General features: G+C 52.6%; 6 protein-coding genes across 6 annotated transcripts; 4 read left to right on the top strand and 2 right to left on the bottom strand.

The window, feature by feature from the left end:
- The first annotated feature begins 2,717 nt into the window (after positions 1-2,717).
- On the top strand, positions 2,718-5,497 carry BKA58DRAFT_351596 (major facilitator superfamily domain-containing protein). The gene is made up of 4 exons (XM_046168552.1): positions 2,718-3,144; positions 3,196-3,577; positions 3,642-4,131; positions 4,180-5,497. Exons 1-4 carry the CDS (start codon positions 3,102-3,104, stop codon positions 5,161-5,163), a joined length of 1,899 nt encoding a protein of 632 aa, XP_046031469.1. The 5' UTR covers positions 2,718-3,101; the 3' UTR covers positions 5,164-5,497.
- Positions 5,498-7,760, bottom strand: BKA58DRAFT_373557 (uncharacterized protein). Its single transcript, XM_046169236.1, has 3 exons — positions 7,510-7,760; positions 6,597-7,439; positions 5,498-6,546 (listed from the first exon to the last, which is right to left on the bottom strand). Exons 2-3 carry the CDS (start codon positions 7,428-7,430, stop codon positions 5,899-5,901), a joined length of 1,482 nt encoding a protein of 493 aa, XP_046031468.1. The 5' UTR covers positions 7,431-7,439; positions 7,510-7,760; the 3' UTR covers positions 5,498-5,898.
- A 2,266-nt stretch (positions 7,761-10,026) lies between these two features.
- Positions 10,027-11,299, top strand: BKA58DRAFT_396857 (glycoside hydrolase superfamily; the record flags this gene model as incomplete). Its single annotated transcript, XM_046171388.1, has 2 exons — positions 10,027-11,230; positions 11,280-11,299. 2 exons carry the CDS (start codon positions 10,027-10,029, stop codon positions 11,297-11,299), a joined length of 1,224 nt encoding a protein of 407 aa, XP_046031467.1.
- Positions 11,300-12,437: 1,138 nt separating this feature from the next.
- Positions 12,438-13,749, top strand: BKA58DRAFT_373552 (GPI anchored serine-threonine rich protein). The gene is made up of 2 exons (XM_046169235.1): positions 12,438-12,790; positions 12,869-13,749. The coding sequence occupies exons 1-2, from the start codon at positions 12,680-12,682 to the stop codon at positions 13,502-13,504; spliced, it is 747 nt and encodes a 248-aa protein (XP_046031466.1). The 5' UTR covers positions 12,438-12,679; the 3' UTR covers positions 13,505-13,749.
- A 1,401-nt stretch (positions 13,750-15,150) lies between these two features.
- On the top strand, positions 15,151-15,788 carry BKA58DRAFT_447207 (uncharacterized protein; the record flags this gene model as incomplete). The annotated part of the gene is made up of 2 exons (XM_046174223.1): positions 15,151-15,494; positions 15,568-15,788. Exons 1-2 carry the CDS (start codon positions 15,197-15,199, stop codon positions 15,786-15,788), a joined length of 519 nt encoding a protein of 172 aa, XP_046031465.1. The 5' UTR covers positions 15,151-15,196.
- Positions 15,789-15,866: 78 nt separating this feature from the next.
- On the bottom strand, positions 15,867-17,634 carry BKA58DRAFT_21701 (uncharacterized protein). Its single transcript, XM_046166173.1, has 2 exons — positions 17,122-17,634; positions 15,867-17,061 (listed from the first exon to the last, which is right to left on the bottom strand). Exons 1-2 carry the CDS (start codon positions 17,317-17,319, stop codon positions 16,000-16,002), a joined length of 1,260 nt encoding a protein of 419 aa, XP_046031464.1. The 5' UTR covers positions 17,320-17,634; the 3' UTR covers positions 15,867-15,999.
- Between the last annotated feature and the right edge of the window lie 1,773 nt (positions 17,635-19,407).

Raw genomic sequence — 19,407 nt, 5'->3', positions numbered from 1 at the left:
GGCTGCGCCAACCATGCCGTCTCGCCCGTTTGTAGAGCTGTAGATCATAGTGAAGTGTGTGGCGTGCCATTCGGCGGGGCCCCCGCACCTGGGCACGCTTATTTGCTAGTCGCGCTAGTGTCCGGAGCATAAAGCTTGCATCATTGGTGCGGCCGGCACTCTTTCTCTCCTTTAGATGAGGCTTGCCTCTTGGCTATTTATTTCTCGATGTCTTTGGAATAGCATTGGCCTGTTCGGCTTCTTGAAGACCTTGACGAAGCCCTCCGTTCGAATGCTCTTTGTTGGTCCTGATACCCAATCATGGAAGTCTAGTAGTCGTGGTGAATTCTGGTGCGACTAAAGGACCTGAGCCGCGGAATGTGAGTATTATGAGTGCTAGAAAGAACGTCGCGGGAATGTTGGCACAGACTCATTAAGGGCGGCCCTTGAGCGCTTGCAGAATCCTTAGGTAGCGCCCAGTGCGATGGGTGGTGTCGATCGCTTCTTGCACCAAGCCACAGAACGGTATCTGGAAAGTTACCGAGGAACTTTGAGGTACTACTGTATGTGGATGTGTCTTCGATGACATACGTATTGGCATGAGCCACTGCCACGGGTGCATGTGGGAACTACGCCTCGGCAAGGCCTCCAATGTTTGAGTTCGGGCTGACGTTTGTCGCGCATTTTACTGCCGTAGTTCTGTTTAAAGTGGTCTCGCGTCTGTGATAGAAATCCGATCGGCTTCTAGTCGTTGCACACCATAAAAGTAAATCGCGGAAGCGCTGTTCTAGGTGAAGTCGCGAAACGCAAGATCGGCTGGAGCCTCTACAGAGTAGGCGCATCGTCGATATGGATTCTTCTCGTCAGTGTTGAAGTGTGTGGCCAGGCGTTTAACTAGCGATTTACTGTCCACTTAGTCCAGTGGTCACACGTGGACGCGATTAACCTTCCGCGCGAAAGGCGGCGAGACGCTCGCAAGAACCTTGGTAACTGCGCAAAGTCGAGGTGGAATTACCTTCAATGATAGCATCAGCTAGAATTATAAAATCTTATGTTGCGTTGGCAGTGTTACTCTGCTGTGCACATTGTGACCTTCAAGCTTTAGTCCGCTCTCTGAGCCAAACATGCTGCGACGAAAGAGACGAAAGCTGGCTAATGAATTGACTGCAAAACCTGCACATGCTGACCTTTTTTCGTGCCATCAGGCTGGACTTTTGCCGAGGCATAAATTGTGCTTGGTGCTCCGGTTCTGCCTTGCCCAGAGGTCTGATTATTGGGTCTTTTGGGACGGAAGCCTACCAGCAACTCCGGACCTCTATCCGTAGTGCTGGCATTGATGCTGTATGTAAGCCACGACCCGATACGTGGGGACCTGGGGTAGCCTACCCACATCACGGTTCACGGATCACTTAAGTAGTGAAAGCGAGCGATGGTCGCATGGTCGAAAAAGGCATCCGCACAATACTCAGAGATCTCCAGATAAGAGGATGGAAGGCCAGCATCATTTGTGAGCACGCTCGTAGTGTTGAAGCTTGACGTTCGACCGGATGAGAATAGAAAAACTGAGACTAGGAAGGAGCCGCACTGGGCTCCGCTGCAGCGCAAGAGGATTGCGTTGTAGATTCGTCTAGGTACTTCCTAAGGATTGAATGATAGGTATCAGCTGGTTCCAAGCTAAGGAAGGGTGTTTGCCCATAATAGTAAATGCACTTGATGAATTGAGTGTGTGACTGACCTGGTTCTTTCTCCTCGGCTTCTCTGCGTCTCTGCGTCTTGAAGTAACCCCAGTCGTGGAATCTCCCCCCATTGACTCCAGATATACCAACCAACTATATAGGTCGTAGGCAGCTTGATGGACATTGGAGGTTAACATTCAAATTGCTGTCCGTCCAGCTTCTTCACTGGCAAGGTCACTAATCACATGTCGACCACCTTCTTATTGTTTGTAGCTGCACCAGAGAAGGGATCATTCTTGGATGAGCTTGATCTGTACATTGTCCGTTGATGATTGAGACGGAAGGTCACTTACGAGGTGGTAAGAATGCGAAGAGAAGGAAGCCATAATTAGCGTCTTGGCGCTGCCCCTCTTGCGCTGACGCAGGCACCGCTCCCCCAGCGAACATCATGACCGACCCCGTACCCCCGTACTCCGGTAATGTTTTTCGCATGTTATATCCGCGAACGGACTGGCTGCATCGCTTCCTTGCAAAGCCCAACATTCCGATTTCAAAGTTCCGTTGCGTGGTGTATTTGCATCACTTCTATCTCGGATTCGGGCACTCGCAAGCTTAGAAACAGTGTAAGGGCTGTAACATGATCTGAACAATACGCATCACTGCTCATTTCGCCCTTGACAACAGGATTCATTCGCCTCGAGGAGAGGGCCATAGTGACTCAAGGCTCAACACAGCCATTGGACACGACTTCCTCCTGGCGGAAATGGCATTGAACTCTAGTAGGGTAAAGTTTTGCGTTTTCGGCCCTGTGTTAGATGAAGAACTCGAACTGTTCAATCACCCTGCGAGATGATAACGATACGACCTCGATCGGTGTATCATTGCGGGACGGCCAATTGATCGGTGGAATTCCAGCCATTCCCGTGATTCAGGCGTCGAGCAAACTGGACTAATAGCTGTTCGCACGGCCTCTGCTGCACTAGCTGCAAACAGCTGAAGGTCTGAATTCCGAAGTAAGAGTGCCATTTGATGTGTGTCCAAACTCGGTACATGGTTTTGATGTTTGGCGTGCTAAGCAGATTAGACCCTGGAATTGTGCGTTCGCGGCATCTTCTCCGCCCAAGCTTCAAGCTGATGACGACAATCGCGTCAGCTATCCCCCGTCATCACCCCGAACGCTAGACACGCGACAACAAACCACCTCGAGCATGAAGGTCGCATCGTTCGGAATTCGGAATGATTGCCAGTGCATCGCGCGCGCGAATGGCTGACTCGTGCTCACCGCAAATAGCGCACCTGTGACCATGAGCGGCTAGCCGTGACTGCGGGGTGCACGCCCTTCACGGACGCAGCATGGGAGCAGGCATGGGACTTTGTGACTGTTCCTGCTCTTCTTTCTTACTTTGCAGCTTTTGATAGCATGCATCCTTTTCAACCACCGCCGCCATGACAGAACACCGCCTACCAGTCAAGCAACTGGCGATTCTCTGTACGTCCGCTCGACGCGTCTTCAACTGTAAGCTTGCTAACCTCGCGACAGCAATATGCCGTTTTGCCGAACCCATCGCCCTCACGTCTGTCTTCCCCTACGTTCCCGAGCTCATGGAATCCTTTGGCATTCCTAAGAATGACATCGCGCGCTGGGCTGGTATCTCGTCCTCGGCCTTCTCGCTATGTCAGGGCTTCACTGGCCTTCTCTGGGGCGCTGCATCCGATCGCTACGGAAGGAAGCCGATTATACTTTTTGGTCTTGCCAATACTATGTGGTCAATGTTGCTATGGGGTTTCTCGCTCAATCTGCCCATGGCTTTGGCCGCACGCGCTATTGGAGGACTATCGAACGGTTACGTGGGCATCCTACGCACTACTGTGGCGGAACTATGCCCATGGAAAGAACTGCAACCGAGAGCATTCAGCGTCATGTAAGTTTTAGTTGTACGAAGTGCATGTGAGACACATACTGACTTCGTACCCCTACCTCTGCAGGCCCTTAGTCTGGACAGTAGGTGCCACATTTGGACCTACACTCGGTGGAGCGTTGGCCAATCCTCTTGGCGTGGATCCTCGCAAGCCTAAAGGTACGGCTTTTCTGGAGAGATTCCCGTACTGCTTGCCTAATATCGTGGCTGCGGCATTGTTCACTTTTGGCATTTCAGTAGGCTGGCTTTTCCTCCAGGAGACCCTAGAAAGCAAGAAGCACGCCCCAGATCTAGGCCTGAGAACTGGGGCTCGTTTGACAGCATTTGTTCGCAAAGTACTACACCTTCCAACCAAGAAGCAAAACAGCAGTCCAGAGCACGAGCCTCTACTTGGTCAGCTTAAAGCAATCGACAGCGAAACGATGTCGCAACATGATGCTGCTCATGAAATCATCCCAGAAAAGGCACCGAGGTATCGAGATGTATTGACATATCAAACATCGCTTAATCTGATTGTGTACACGCTACTCGCTATGTACCTTCAGGCATATGATCAGGTGCGTGATATTGCGCACTTACCAAGTATTGATATTGATCCGGTGCAGCTTCTCCCAGTTTTCATGCATCACCCTGTACAACTCGCAGACGACCCTACAGTATCCCTTCCTCTGAAATTCGCAGGAGGTTTCGGCATTGAATCCCGTCGCATCGGCATCATCTTTACCGTATTCGCCATCTCATGCACTGTGTGTCAATTCCTGCTGTTCCCACCCATTGCGCGCTACCTTGGTGTTGTTCGCTGCCTTCGGATCGCCTTTCTCATCTTCCCGTTTGTCTTCTTCGTCACACCATTCCTGTCGCTTATCTCAGATCCAGTCATGAGGGAAATCGCCATGGTTATGCTCTTGATGGTCAGAGGCCTGGCTGGCACATTCTCATTCACCACTAGTACAATTATGCTCACGAACAGTGCGCTTAGTCTACGTGTCCTAGGCACCGTCAACGGTCTGGCTACTAGTTTCAGCTCTTTCGGTAGGGCATTAGGTCCAACTTTGGGGGGTGGCTTGTTTACTTGGGGTGTCAAGCGTGGCTACGTCATTGTACCTTTCTGGACAATGTCCGCCATTGCGCTTGCTGCCTCCATACCAACTTTCTGGCTAGTCGAGGGTAAAGGGTTTGGAGGTGACGAAGATATCAACGACCTGGAAAATACCATTGAGACGGAAGAAGAAGTGGTTGAGAATGACGCGAGGGTACCTCCAACAGCCTGGCAACAAGATGATGCAGCGTTCTCCGAGTCAGAGTTTGGCGACTTCGGAGACCCACCAAATATCTTGAGTCTAACAACTACGCGATCGAGCGTAGCCATGGCCTCTGATGATGAAGATAATGCTTCAGTGTCTGTGGGTCAAGGACAGTCGATGAATCCCTTGGAGGCGGCAAGAAGTCATTCGCAGACCAGACGACGAAAGATTGTGAGGAGGACGTCATCGATACCGATTGGTATGGGTAAGGGATTCAGGCGATACAGCTCTAACCTAGGCAGCACGGGTATCGGCGGAGGCGGTGCTAGCTGGGGAGGCGCATAAATCTGGACTTGGGTGGGAAGCTGTGCATTACTGAGCATCTTTGGAAAAAGCATCAAAACATGAGTTCATTACGCGCATTGATTTTAAGCCAACTCAAGCCTCTTGTATGTCAATGGCAATATTGCAAGTGATGTGCTAAACCTCGATACACTTTCTTCGATATCCCTCCCACGACTGTATTATCCACGGTCGTACGTGAGAGCGTCATAAAGGTTACCTTAGAATCATCCAAAGTAGAACAAAAAGTATGTCTTCTCATCCCGACACGAACATGAGGTAACGGATGTGTAAGATTCAACATTGCGCAAGCGCAAATCCTAGGTGGTGATGATGGTGGTAGAGAAAAGTTCAATTACAATGTACAGACTACTGATACTGTGTCATCCAACCTGCCTACGATGCGTCGTAATCCATAATCTGAGCGCCTGATCCATTAAGGACTATATATCAACGCCCTGTATCACCGCATACCTCAACCATACCAGGGTATCTGATACTCCACGATGAACTCCATCCGATAATCATGCAATGTCCCCCCGCGATAACCCCCTAGCCCAGCCCCTATTGAACAATAACATAGTCAGTATCCTCATCCCAATTCCTTCCTATGCTGACAACATCAAAGTCCTCGCTAACGTAGGAGTCGTCGGGGAAAAGACTAGATAGAACGATACGATGCAACGTTTCTCTTCGAAGCTTCCACGCAGCCATGCGGGGCAGAAGCTGGTGCTCAGACTATGAGCCTTGGCCAACATTGTCCATACCGCCTCTGTTGGGCATACCAAAGGGATTCCTGTTATCGCTGACGGGTGTGCTGTCGTGTTTATTAATGGCCGCATTGATAGGGCCATTGATGCTCGCGTTGCGCACGGGGCCGCTCATGCTGTTTCGGCCGTTTACGGGGTTGCCGTGGATATTTGTGGGTACGCCGTTGTTATTCATGCTAGGGCCTGGCATGCTGTTGTTTCGATTGTGGTTGTGTACCCCGCTACCGTTCATTGCAACGGGCAGGCCGTTGGGCATGTTGTTATGCATGTTGTTCTCCATGCCTGCGCTCATGGGGCCGCCCATTGGTGGACCCATTCTCGCGCTCTCGTTGTTATCGCCCATGTTGTCGACGTCGGGCCAGAAGCGCTCTTCCAGCCAACACATTTGTCGGAAGATCTCTTCGCAGCGTGACATTTCCTCTTTGCCATCGCGTGTGGTTGTGATGTTTGCTAGCTCATCGACGAGTGCGCGTGTTGCCTCGACGAATTTGCTGAAGGCGGGGGAGGTCCAGTTCGGTATTAGGGCTTGATGGAGGGCGACGATGTGCGAGTCAGTGGAGGTGTTGGAGAGGGTATTGGAGAAGGAGGCGGCATATTGCCAGGCGGAGCGATAGCACTATCAGACATTAGCTTCGTGCGCCCGTTACTGAGTTGGGTAGGACCTACATGTTCGCTTGCCCATAGCACGACCATGCCCTCTAGAAGTGATGCGCTTGCACTACTTGCGCTCACGAGAAGATCGAGCATGGCGCGCGTGATAGGCGTAGGCGGGTCCATACTCAGCGCCAGCCCATACTTGGTCGCGGTAATCTCGAAGAACTGCATCTCTCTTCGCATATTATTCAAGGCGGAGATGAGCAGGTCCATGGTACGATACATGGGATGGAACTGCGAGTTCTGCGTCTGCGGCAGCCTTATCTTGGCCAGCAGCTGCCCTATGAAGCGTATGTAGCCTCGCGCATAGTGTCCGTCTTGTACTAGCCATTGCGACAGCGGTCCTGCTCCTAGTGATCCACAGCCGGCATGCGATAGGAACGGTCGCTGTGTTGCCTGCGCAAATGGACCTGAGCAGATGCTCAAGAGATGAGACGTCAGGGAAGGCGCAACATTGGGTGTCATAGCAATGTTCGGCGCAATAGGCTGTCCATCGCGTGTGCGCTTACTGTTGGGACCGCGCCGATTTACTTGGAGGTTTGGATTGGGCTGCTGTCCACTCAGTATTTGACTGGGGCCTGGTGCCATATTCGAATCTATAGCCAATCCATTCTGCTGAGGCGGCTGCTGTTGTTGTTGCTGCTCCTGCGCAAGAAGGTGGGCCTGCGCCTCAGGCGAAGTCAGATATCGCTGGCAGTCTTGGAGATGCTCGATCTGTCGCGTTGTATTCTTCGCGCGTACGAAGCCGCAATGCAAACAGCGTACTTTGTTACATTTCGAGGGTGTGTCTTGGTCCTGAAACTCTTCGAATGCGCGCCTTATGTCAGGGTTGGCATGTCTGCCCATGGCGGCCTGCTGCCATGATGGACGTTAGCCTCATGGCAGCACATGTCGTCGGAAAAGATACGGAACAAGTGGAGCTCACCTCGAATCGGGCTGTCTCGATGATGTGATGTGTATTGTGTATTGTAACAATCCGGGCGGGTAAGGTATCGCCCTTCACCGAGGCATGTTAGGCGACTGCGGCGCCCTTACCGAAGCCGACATTGCCCAGATGGACCTGCCCTTCTCCAAACATATCTCCGGCTGCACCTGCCCTGGAGGCGTTTGTAATTTTCTACACTGGTAGAGACTAAGTTGGGATACAGTATGGCTAGGCGTTAGACGTTGATGTGGTTTCACGTGGTCGACATGTGCGTATCGTGGGCATCATTAGTAACCCAGTTCTGTTCGTTAGATTGCCGCCAGCGCCTGTGCACGCGAAATCTTTCCGTAATTTCAATCGGCGGCCATGCAGTGCATCGAGAACGCCCCCGCGTGACTTGCACCATGCGTCTGGAACTAAGCAGGCGCAACATTGTACGCCAAACCTCCAACTACTCGAGTAAGTACCATCGTCATCAAGTCGCCATACTGTGTCGACTGTCTTGTCTTGGGTCACATGGCCTGAAAGCCCCCGAGGCCGTCATTACCCGGGCGGCGACTCTGTCTACCTTCATCACGCCGACATCTTGACCCAAACTTCACTCTCACGATGCTTCACACTACCCCACAAACCTCTGCCGTCAGCTAAACTCGTTCCAGCAGTCCAACCCGCCCGCGCATCTCCGGACCGAGTTGCACGATGCATCGTGACTGATGACGCTGCGCAGCTAACTGCCACCTTGGTAGACTAGCAGGCCGGCAGACGAATCCTCGTCGGGTACATGAACCTCAGGGAGCTTTGGGCAGCCACGATGGTTACTAGAAAACTTCTCGCAGTCACAAGCCCTTCCATGGCTCCGACGATCACGCTCGTAGATCTACTGCCGACAATCAGCGCCGGGAAAGGCATCGTGCCACCTTCCCCGCATCAGCCAAGCTTTTTGCGATCGCGCGCCGTTGCACGTTTATACCCGACAATCGTGTCTTGTCAGTAACCTGGTAACGACATCACTTAGGCAAGGTGCATATGTGTCCGGTGAGTCGGGGGCGAATCTCGTGATGCGCAGAAGAGGAAGTTGGCAATGTGCGGTGAAGAAGACATTTGCGATTGATGACGTCGATACATCTAGGAGGCGGCTCATTCTGCTGTTGCCCTATTGGCAAGCCACACGGTTCGCCTCGCACGTTGGACAACACGGCAGGAAACAAGTTGCTTTTACAAATGAATGTCGCCTTTAGCCAGTCGGCAAGGCAGAGGTACCTGCTTCAGCGTTCAGGTACCACAGTCCTCTACATGTGGTAAAGATCACTGCGCACGAAAAGGCATGAGTCAGATAATGGCATCATACCTCCACCATGTTGGAAGAACTTCGGCCTCGTGGGCCTTTTGCCCGGGGACAGCGTGTTTTGCATGTGGACATGTTGCCGATCACAGAACCACAAAGAAGGTCTGGCTTTGACCTTCCCCGCAACGGTGCCGCTTGCAGCTCAGTCCTACATTCCTGAGCCGCCCTGTGTGGAAGAATGCACGACATCAGATGCTCAGTACATACCAAGCGTACTCCGTAAGAATATCGGGGAACGCCCGAAGCAACGTTACACGAACTTGGCCGCGACCGGATTCCCATGTTGTCGACCATGCTTTTGACAAGTCCGAGGTGTTGGCAAACGCCAACTCACTCCCAAGAACCCAATGTCCACTTTCCGGTGTATCACCGCGCTCCTCGGGCGCGGTTCCAAGCTTCTCGAAGATCGTCTCCAACGCGTGAGCACCGCCTCGGAAGCTAAGTGGCTGAGACACGCCGATCCCCACATCATAGCCATCAAACAGTCCTCCAATCACCACACTGTACCTGAATATCCCTTACAATTTTCGCCAAGCACCAACCCTGCATCTGACCTCTTTGATCCGCCTGACCCCAGATCTTTTGCTTTATGCTATGGCCTGCCGAGGCCCTCAGGGTCCATTTTACCGTAGCTTGCTAGTGGAACCGGTCTTCGTGGCGGTTGTCAAGCGGCTTGGGGTAGCTTCGACTTGCTCCCCCTATTGGAGCTGTTGCGTCACCGCGTCATTTGCCAGCGATGCCTCCGTGTCCGGAGTAAGTAACGATGTACACATCGTTCCGACGCTGCTCGATCGTGACATGTCGGCGGTACCGCGGTTGGTTGCCTTGGAGGCCTTCCCCGACACCACCCTGCTGGTGGCCAGAATAGCTCTCGCGGCTAGCTGGGATGGAGCTCCGGGAAAAGGAGATCATCGCTACGTCGTGAAGCAGCGAACACATGCTTGTATGGTAGGCATGACTGGGAAGAAAATTGGGGCGAATTTGTTGCTGTGTTGGCGGCTTGTGAGTCTTCGCTTTGTTCTGGTTAAAGGGAGATCCTTCCCCCGATGCCATGGGTCTGCACAAGTTCAACTTTGGATCCATCAGCTACACAACCTTTCCTGTACTCCTCTAAAGTACAATTGCATGTTATACAGCATTCAGTTAGTTGAGTAACAACACCTCGTCTCAATATGATCGGATCCTGGACGTCGGCTGCGGCCATTGGCCTGCTCGCTCTGAGCACAAACGCATCTCCGCTTCAACCCATCAAGCGTGCACCCATGTTCGATTACAACAACCAGAAGGTCCGCGGTGTCAACACAGGCGGTTGGTTCGTTCTCGAGCCCTGGATCACACCCAGCATGTTCGAGGGCAACAGCGCAAAAGACGAGTACACACTCGTTGCAGCTATCGGCAAGGAAGAAGCACAGTCGAGGCTGAGGAACCACTGGAACTCGTGGATCACCAAAGACGACTTCAACCAGATGGCCGCTGCTGGTCTGAACCACGTTCGAATCCCAATCGGCTACTGGAGCGTGCTTCCGCGCGACGGCGACCCATACCTGCCAGGCGCGTACGACAAGCTCGGAGAAGCGCTCGACTGGGCGTCCGAAGCTGGTCTCCATGTCATGATCGATCTTCATGGCGCACCCGAATCCCAGAACGGGTTCGACAACTCCGGCAAGTACGGCAACGTTGGCTGGACTCAGGGCGATTCCGTGGCCTACACCATCAAAGTCCTCAACAAGATCCGCGATGACCACGCGTCGCATCCCGCCGTCTCAGCCATCGAGCTTCTCAACGAGCCTCTGGGTCCCAGTCTCGACATGAACACGGTTCGTCAATTCTACATGGACGGTTGGGGCAACCTGAGGGACTCGAATGTCGCAGTCACCTTCCACGATGCTTTCCAGGGTGTAACTTCGTGGGGTAACTGGGGCGCGGGAATGTGGAACCTTCTCCTCGACACTCACCACTACGAGATCTTTGACAACTCGGCTGTTGCCATGAGCATTGACGACCACGTCAAGACTGCTTGCGACTTTGGTAACCAGATGGCATCCACTGGCAAGTGGACTATCGCCGGTGAATGGACTGGTGGCATCACCGACTGCGCGAAGTGGCTGAACGGAAAGGATAAGGGTGCCCGTTACGATGGTACCTTTGGCGGCTCCAAGGTCGGTGACTGCACCGGCAAGTCGACTGGCACGGTTGCTGGCCTGTCAAACGACGACAAGTACAACGTCGGACGCTTCATTGAGGCGCAGCTTGATGCCTACGAGAAGGCCACCGGTTGGATTTTCTGGACCTGGAAGACCGAGGGCGCGCCCGAATGGGACATGCAGGACCTCTTGGCCAACGGTCTCTTCCCTCAGCCGCTAACGGCACGAAAGTGTAAGTACTCCTTCTGGTGTCGCATGCGCATGAAACTGACAGCCTCCAGACCCCGGCCAGTGTGGCTAAGTGCCTCGTTGTTCATGCAACGTCTACTTGGCGCGATCCTACTCTTTTTCCCGTCTGTCATGCACCACACACTCGCTCCGCCGCACAACACCTCCTACTCGACACACCGACCAGTAATGATGTAACGAATTTCATACCGCTTCGAAGATACCCCGACGACGCGTTCACTCGCTAAATGGGACACCCACATACAGTAGGGCTGTCCATGCTTGTATCGGCTGACACATCTGTCACCGTCGCACCGCCCCATTGAGCTGTAAAGCAACCAAGCTGTTGGCAGGGCAGGGGCGCACCTGGCGCAATGTAAATATGAGACGATAAACAAACAGTAAAGTCAACAATGCATTGGAGAAATTGAAACAAACGCAAATCATCGTGACACGTCGAAGCCGTGAGTTGGATTACTTTGTCAAGGTTTAATGGGGTGCAGCGGTGATTTTGCGGGCTGACGGGCTTGTTCGCGGCTGCCGCGCCCGGCCCAAGCCCATTTCACTTGCATCTGCCCTACTGTGAGATGAATGTCTGTGATGTGCAGCCTCGCTTAGGCGGCGTTGCGTCGAGCCAGAGCGCAGAGGTGCGACAATGGGCCAACCTAACTCTCCCTTTTCGGGGCCTGTTCATGAACCAGTGGCGTCTCGACGGCCGCCAGTGCAGCGGTACCTGAGCTAGACCGCACGACTCGGGCGCAAGCAAGCAGATCGCGTTCCACGGCTTACGAGAATCTGGAGAAACCTCGCCCGCGCATCGTGACACCGCCTCACCGCAAAGTCTAACACATCGATAAAATGCGACTTTCATCTCTTCGGCGTTGAGCTGTCGGCCCTTCAGCTGTTAGGGCTGTGTAAGCGCCGATATTGCTGACAGTCTGCCGGCTGACAGGAACAACGCTCCTAACTTTCAGGCACCCGCAGACAAAAGCAATCTCCAAGAAGCCAGGAATAGCCCGCGCCAGCGTCCAACAAGCTGACCGGTAAAGCCACCAAGCACTCCTGAAGACGCCGCAATCCACTGCAATACGAGCTGCCTAAATCCCTCGTCGCCGTGTCATTCGTCACGCCCGCCCAAGCGCGGTGTAATGCGGCCTAGCGTTGGCTCCGAAGGATATTGCACGGGACTGAAGCACCAATCTTAAGTTGCGCCGGCAACAGGGGTACCTGCATTGACCGTTTGTGGATGGGAAAATCGATATAGTTCGAGTGACTCCCTCTTGTCTTGTTTCTTCCTACTGCTCACCTTCGCCTAGATATCTTGCAGCCCTCAGAAGACTTTTGTTTTCAGCCCTTCTTTAAGAAACCAGTCACTCATTACAGCCCATCTCCCACTACTTAATACTCGATCTACTCCGGTTAATCACCTAATACCCACACAACAACCATCAACATGTACTCCAAGGTTTCCATCATCACCTTCTTCGCCGGCCTCGCCGCTGCCCAGATCCACGCTCCCGTTGGCGAGCCCAGTGGTAACCCCATCACCCGTCCTTTGAACGAGGTATGTTTGCACCCATGAGCTTTGCGCGCGCGCATCGCGAAACCAAACAGGACCCTTGAAGCTAATGCGCCCCACTAGGTTGTCCCCACCTGCGAGCAGTTCACCATCACCTGGCAGCCAACTACCCCCAACACCGTCTCCGTCCTCCTCCTCAAGGGCCCCTCCACCAACGTCGTCAAGTTCGGTCCTTCCATCGCCGAGGGTATCTCCAACAGCGGTTCCCTCAGCTGGACCCCTGCCTCCACCCTCGAGGCTACCAACGGCCCCAACGGATACGGTATCCAGATCATTGACGATGTCACTGGCCAGTACCAGTACTCCACCCAGTTCGGTATCTCCGCTGGAAAGTGCGAGGAGGCCGTCTCTTCCTCCATGATCGAGCCCAGCAGCGTCGCCGCTGCTGCCAGCTCTACCCCCGCTGCCAGCTACGGAAACGGATACGGTGCTTCAACTCCCGCTGCTAGCCACACCCCCATCCCTCTGCCTTCCTCCGTCCACTCCAGCGAGGCTCCTTACCCCACCACTGTCATGACCTCTGCCATGGTCCCTGCCTACAGCACTGGTGTCCACGCCAACGGCACCGTCCCCATGCCCACTGCTGGTGGCAACGCCACCACCTCCAGGCTCCCTGAGGCTACCACCAACGCTGCTTCCGGTGTCCAGGCTGCGCTCAGCTTCGCTGGTGCCGCAGCTGCTTTCGCTTTCATGCTATAAGTGCATTTCCGTACCCCGGATCTGTTATTATGTCATGACTAGCATTGGTTTCCTTTCTCTTCGATGATACTCCTGGTGTTTACTCATAGGGTATACCGCCTTTGTTTGGTTCCGAACTTGTGTGTTGCTTGTGTGGTGGGCGGTTGTAACTAGAGTGGAATGCGAGTGTTTTGCATAGTCGTTGGCGCGATTGCTTACCCAAAAGGACCTTTTGTGATGCGTAATGGAATCGATTATACCCTTTACTCGCTCTTCATCTACGTGATGTTCAATACAGAGTCAATGGGTGCCTTACTGATATTACTCTCAAGCCAACAGTGCCCCGCGCATCAAACTTCGAAGTTATTATGTCAGGCAGAAAAGGTTTACCCATGTTCTCTTCGTATAGTATTACTCGCTCAACGAGAAGCAGAGAAGGCTGCGCTTTGAGCTTAGTTGACATTGGATGTATAGTCTTAAATTTATCATGCATCACCAGTAAATCGGTATATCTAAGATTACTAATCTAGTATATCGAGCCAATAGACACAATCATTCAACACACGTTCGAAGCTCGAAAAACTCTCTCAATCAAGCGGCGATGCCGCTAGAATCCACAAGCCAAAATACACTTCTTGATCTTGTTCGTCTGTATGGTGAAGAGCAAGTATTCTGACTTGTCCTGCTGCCTAACGCCCCAACTCGTAGCACCATCTTTATGAACTCGTAGATCGCACATAGCAGACTCATACTCGCCTACACTCGCGAACGACTCTTGGCAATACGAATACATCACTATCATCCGCCCTGCCAAGCCATAATTCGCGGGCATACCTAGTGAGCGGACCACACCCGCTGTACTAAAGCAGCAGCGCGATTGGATCGCTGTGTGAACGAAATGCTTTTTCCACCGAAACGCAAGACCATGTGTCTGCATCGAGCAAGGTAGTGCATCGTTTGTGGTATAGTATTTAGCTAATCTGGTAAGCTTGTGTAGCAGGGCGTAGTGTGAACTACATTGTGTGTCCGTTTGTGGGTTGGTGTGCGGTACTTGGCATGCTGACTTTGGACGTTGATGGAGCTTGGCGAAGTATCTTACAGGCGTGGTGGAACTGGTGTTGAGCCGGTGAGGATGTCTGTTTGGATTGGATGGATTATGTGGTAAGGCGCGGAATCCGTGCCTTGGATATGGCAGGCAAAGATTTTGAAAAAGTGGTTGATTGGTCGTCGGCAGAGTGTCTCTCAAGATGTACGTGTGGAACAGAAAATCGCCTTTCCGGTGGCTTTCAAGAGCATGAACTCATAGCAAGCTTGTCATTATTTCCTTCGATATAACACGTAAGCTCTCATATAGCCAAGCTTGCCGAGGTCAATCCCATATGATGATATCTGCTCACTTCACCTGGGCATGTCTCACGACTCCACTTCTTCAACAGTGCATTCAACCGGACCTTGCAGAAGCCAATGGTCCTAAGAGAGACATCCAATTGTCTGCTTAAGACGCCCGAGACAGTAGACATCATGATGACCAAAAGCAACACCGGCGTGGTCGATCGTTGTCTTGCTGGGTGGACTTGAGAGTCTTCTGGTGGACATGCTAGCATATAAAAGGCAACGAGTATCCGCGTCTACTTCCAACAATCACTCAACTCTTTCATCTCCAGACTCCCATCTCTTCATCTAGCTTTCCCAATCCACCGTCCATCAGCCACCATGAAGTACCTCATCACCACCCTCGCGGCAACGGCAGCTCTCCTGAGCGCCGTCACCGCCGACTTCGAGATCTACCGCGTAGGCATCGGCGGTAACGGAATCACTGCAAACGTTGAAGGCTGGCAAGTCTATCAAGACGAAGCCAACTGCGACACTGTGTTAGATTGGATATGGCCCGACACTGACGACGCGAGTGGCCGTGGCGTCCGCTGCGAAGGCGACGGCTGCGGCCGTGCTGACGACGATGATCCTGCTAACATTGAGGTTTTGGAGATGAATTTCGAGGGGTATCACTGGAGTGAGTATGATCTTACACTTGGTGTTGTGAGTAGTAGGAGATTATGTGACTGACGTCGGTTTGCGCAATCTAGCTTACTACCGCGACCGCAACGGAGGCGACCTGGTCGACACGAATGACGTCCCCGTTGGAAAGTGCTATCCATTCCCTGCGGCGTTCCTGGAATGCGGCTTGACCGTTTCCAGATTGGAGGGTTACCGAAAGCTACGCTGTGACGGGATTGATGTCAGCGCTGAGCAGATCAACTCCAATCGCTTCAGCTTCAGGGGCCGCAGCTTGCCCGGGCGCAAATAAGTGGGCTTCGTACCTATTGAGACCATGGTTCAACACCTTGGTTTCTCAGCGGCTTAGTGATCCTCCGCAATTCACGGTGTGAGATATTTGCGGGAGTATTACACATTCATTTCTTTCTCATATAGTTCGTACACTCGCTTGGAATAAACAAACAGACGTCTGCTATCTTTCCCTTGAGTCATCAGCGAAACCACCGTTAATATTCTCCCCATTAACGACTTAAGTGCCTGCTCGCCATGCCCAAGTCAAACTCCAACGGTTCACCCTTCCAAGGCGCATCCACGCCTTCATGAACGTGTTCAAGCGATGGCCTTCCGCTAATAGAGGTTCGCTGAACCACGACCTCATGCGTACACCAGATCTCGCCATTACCTGCACTCGTCTCATTGGCACTAGCGCGCCAATGCATCTCGTCCGACGACCCCGACGACCCCTCCGTACGCAGCTCCTTCAATTTGAAGCCGGACTCTTCGTCTCCTTCGACAATAGCAAGGCGACTCTGGCTTTGACTTCGGAAGTTGTCCCTATTGACTTCAGACTCTTGCGTACGTCCGTAGCCGCGGGAGAAGGTGTGATTTTTGAGCCGAACACTGGCAACGCCGAGGTAACGCAGTACGTGTTGGAACGGCGAGCGTAGAGTTGGTACGCAGATGACGATGAAGCCCACAAGCTCTTCGATAGCAGACCACATGCCGACAACGATGCTTTCGTTCATCGGGTCGCCCGTCTTGCCAAAGTTCATAGCAGCAATAATTTTCAAGATCGATGCCACACCCGCGAAGAATCCGAGTCCCATAAGTGCGCCGACGATGACGCGTTCGCGAACAGGACGCTGGATCCCACGAAGGAAGGATATGGGAAGAAGGGCGAGTATGAAGTCGGTGAGGATATGGACGACGGAGACGGTTATAGAACTTATTCTAACTCCTGTCCTGCTCCAGCAATGGCCTTTTACTGTACCGAGTAAATCCCATGCTTTCTCGACCGGTATGCATTGCAGTAGTGTTGCTAGTGTGTTGTAGACCGCAAGTATGACCTGCAGACCGATCATGGCCCAGAGGAAGTGCTTCATGAAATTCGAGGGAGAGATTCGAAGAAGCATCAGGGAGAAGGATATCTTGACCAAGGCCATAGACCACCCCCAAATTGGTTGTGAGATAGACGCTTTTCTGTATGCAGCTTGCGCGTCTGACAGGAAGAACTCGTTTGGTGGGAGCCCGAAAGCATACGGCGTGGCGGCAAGGAGAAGACTTGTGTTAACTACTACCAAGACCTGGTCCTGTCAGTCGACCTAATATCATGAGTATATTAGAGAACATGGGCTGCTACTTACCCATGCCAAAGCGCAGGTGTAATCGTCCCACTGCATTCTGTATACAGGCCTCCATCGCGACCACATGCGCGCTCCAAAGACGATCAGAGCGATGCCTTGAAGGGCCAGTGTCGCACCGGCAATGGATTTCCCACTCCTCAGCGCTGCCGCGGAAGGAGGCGCAGGAATCAAGTGAGGATCTGGTGGTGGTGTTGCCATGACACTCCTGTCAACATGTCGTTTGCGAGTGACGGGGCACTGATGCTCATTCCAGGTAAACAGTGTATCAAGCGGAACCGCGGAGCATATTAGGAGTATATCAAGCTTCAACAAGCATGGCCCATGGTGGCGTGGGGCACACTCTAGCGATAAACTTCGAGCGCCGACCCAAATGACACCGATCGTAGCTTGCGATATACTTTAAGGCCATGTCGTGGCACGTTGGGTTCAAAGCCAATTGTCGAAGATGCGCATTTGTACCAATAAGGACGCGGTGTTCATGTCGCTGTAAATTTCCCAGGCACGTCAGGCACACTGCCTGACGATGTAGGCTGAAGGTGATCGTTCATCCGCTGCAGGGGGCTCGCTATTGGGTATGTCGATCACACCACAATGTTGGTCGAGATAGTGGTGCTAGCCATCGTAGTGAAACTTAGCATCTTCTTTCAGGTCTTGATTGGCCGAACTTCTCATGAAGGTGTGCGGAAGAACATTCGATCCAACTTCTCAAAATGTAGCCTCTGAATATCCTTTTGTTAGAGTTTGAATGTTCCGACGCAACGTCGCATTCTCCCGACCGTCAGTTGCTCTTCGGGTAGATCATCTGCACTGAATCAGGCTAAAGGCGTGATGTTGGGCGCCGTATATAAGTCTGGAAGGGTTGCATGTACGCAGATTGGTTCCGTTTTAGGTTTCTCCGCGCAGAAGTTCGGCGAATATTTGGCGAAATCTGGCGAAATTGGGAAGATGGTGAAGACGATGTACTTAGTGACGGGAAGCGAGTGCGGGCGCGATCGCGGGTGGCGGGCGATATCGTGGTAGCCTTGGACCCCGATCACTAATCACCAATTCGACAGAGGTGATAGTGGGTGCCGAGGCGCTTTCCGGCGATGCCGCCAACCAGCTGCTTGAATGCCACATGAAGGCGCTGAGCCATCATGAACCTTTCATGCGAATGTAAGACGTTGCCAAACCAAGTCACAGAAAATTCTTAGTCACGCTCGCCTCCCATTGCCGCATCGAGGAGCTGCATGCGTTCTCCTGGCCAGCACTCAGACGCTTAATTGATCGATCTTGGTCTCACGAACATCGCACAAGCGTTAGCACGCGCGATGTCGCCTCAAGGAAAACGAGGCATTCATCGGCCACAGACAGCTGCGGAGGCTCATACCAAATTTGCTGGCCAAAGTTGAACGATCGTGTTATCTTATACTAGCGACCATTTGCGCAACAAGTCCCTCACAGTAGGTGCATACTGTGTATACAGAGGAAGAGTTAGAACAACGAATCTAGAATATCCGCGACTCACACTCGACACCCGTAGAATGAAACAGGCTGTCATAGCAAACTCATTGTACTTCCTTTACGCCCACCAAAAAATATTGAGCATGTGTCATATCTTGCCAGGTTTCGATACCCGGAAAGTGTTAAGAACCTAGTCAGGTGATGATCCCACAACTATTGGGGCGTTGCTTCACAGTGAATGTTTGTATACTCGGTTCCGGTTATCTTATCGTGCACATACATCCGATTGTACTCTCAATATCCTTTGACCCGGCAGAACCAAAGCTGACAAGGCGAGATCTGCTATTTCAGTCGTAGTAGCGTCCGGCCACAATGATGTGCCGCTGATGGTGAATAGGTCACGAGGGAGATTTACTAAGCCACCTAGGCATGTACACGGCGTATATGGCATACAATCTTATATCATCATCAGCTCCCACTTGCAGTATCGCATGCGACAATCTGACAGCCAGCGGAAGGAAGTATACACGGCAAGACTGTTCTCCGCTTCCTGAGTGCGCAAGTAGTGGAGATTGGAGGACCCAACATGACGCCCGTGATTGTAACCTCGAAAGGCACACTGCTGCAGGCTGAACACGCTGTACTACTACCACACCCAAATGGCGACATACTGCCCTATAGCGAGAGGTGAGGGATGGTATCCTTGCAGGGGGTGTAGCGACAGTTGTCTGCCCCACCAGCATTCCGCGTTTCGTCGCTGCAAGCGTCAGGGTGCGACTAGGGCAACCAGCTCTCCACGATTCGCCAGCGTGTTAGCCTCAGTTAGCCAGGCCCCAAAGGCGG

Source organism: Alternaria rosae (assembly GCF_020736505.1).
Source record: "Alternaria rosae strain MPI-PUGE-AT-0040 chromosome Unknown BKA58scaffold_1, whole genome shotgun sequence".
Classification (NCBI taxonomy): Eukaryota; Fungi; Ascomycota; class Dothideomycetes; order Pleosporales; family Pleosporaceae; genus Alternaria; species Alternaria rosae.
The sequence above is the reverse complement of the archived record's forward strand: the minus strand, read 5'-3'. Positions and strand labels throughout refer to the sequence as shown.

Excerpts from the sequence above, each read along its gene's own strand:
- BKA58DRAFT_21701 (XM_046166173.1), bottom strand. The coding sequence starts at position 17,319 with ATGGCAACACCACCACCAGATCCTCACTTGATTCCTGCGCCTCCTTCC. Across the intron at positions 17,062-17,121 it reads ACACCTGCGCTTTGGCATGG|GTCTTGGTAGTAGTTAACAC; the intron begins GTAAGTAGCAGC and ends TGACAGGACCAG.
- BKA58DRAFT_351596 (XM_046168552.1), top strand. The coding sequence starts at position 3,102 with ATGACAGAACACCGCCTACCAGTCAAGCAACTGGCGATTCTCT. Across the intron at positions 3,145-3,195 it reads CAAGCAACTGGCGATTCTCT|CAATATGCCGTTTTGCCGAA; the intron begins GTACGTCCGCTC and ends ACCTCGCGACAG. Across the intron at positions 4,132-4,179 it reads ACCTTCAGGCATATGATCAG|CTTCTCCCAGTTTTCATGCA; the intron begins GTGCGTGATATT and ends GATCCGGTGCAG.
- BKA58DRAFT_373552 (XM_046169235.1), top strand. The coding sequence starts at position 12,680 with ATGTACTCCAAGGTTTCCATCATCACCTTCTTCGCCGGCCTCGCCGCT. Across the intron at positions 12,791-12,868 it reads TCACCCGTCCTTTGAACGAG|GTTGTCCCCACCTGCGAGCA; the intron begins GTATGTTTGCAC and ends GCGCCCCACTAG.
- BKA58DRAFT_373557 (XM_046169236.1), bottom strand. The coding sequence starts at position 7,430 with ATGGGCAGACATGCCAACCCTGACATAAGGCGCGCATTCGAAGAGTTT. Across the intron at positions 6,547-6,596 it reads TGCTATGGGCAAGCGAACAT|TGCTATCGCTCCGCCTGGCA; the intron begins GTAGGTCCTACC and ends AATGTCTGATAG.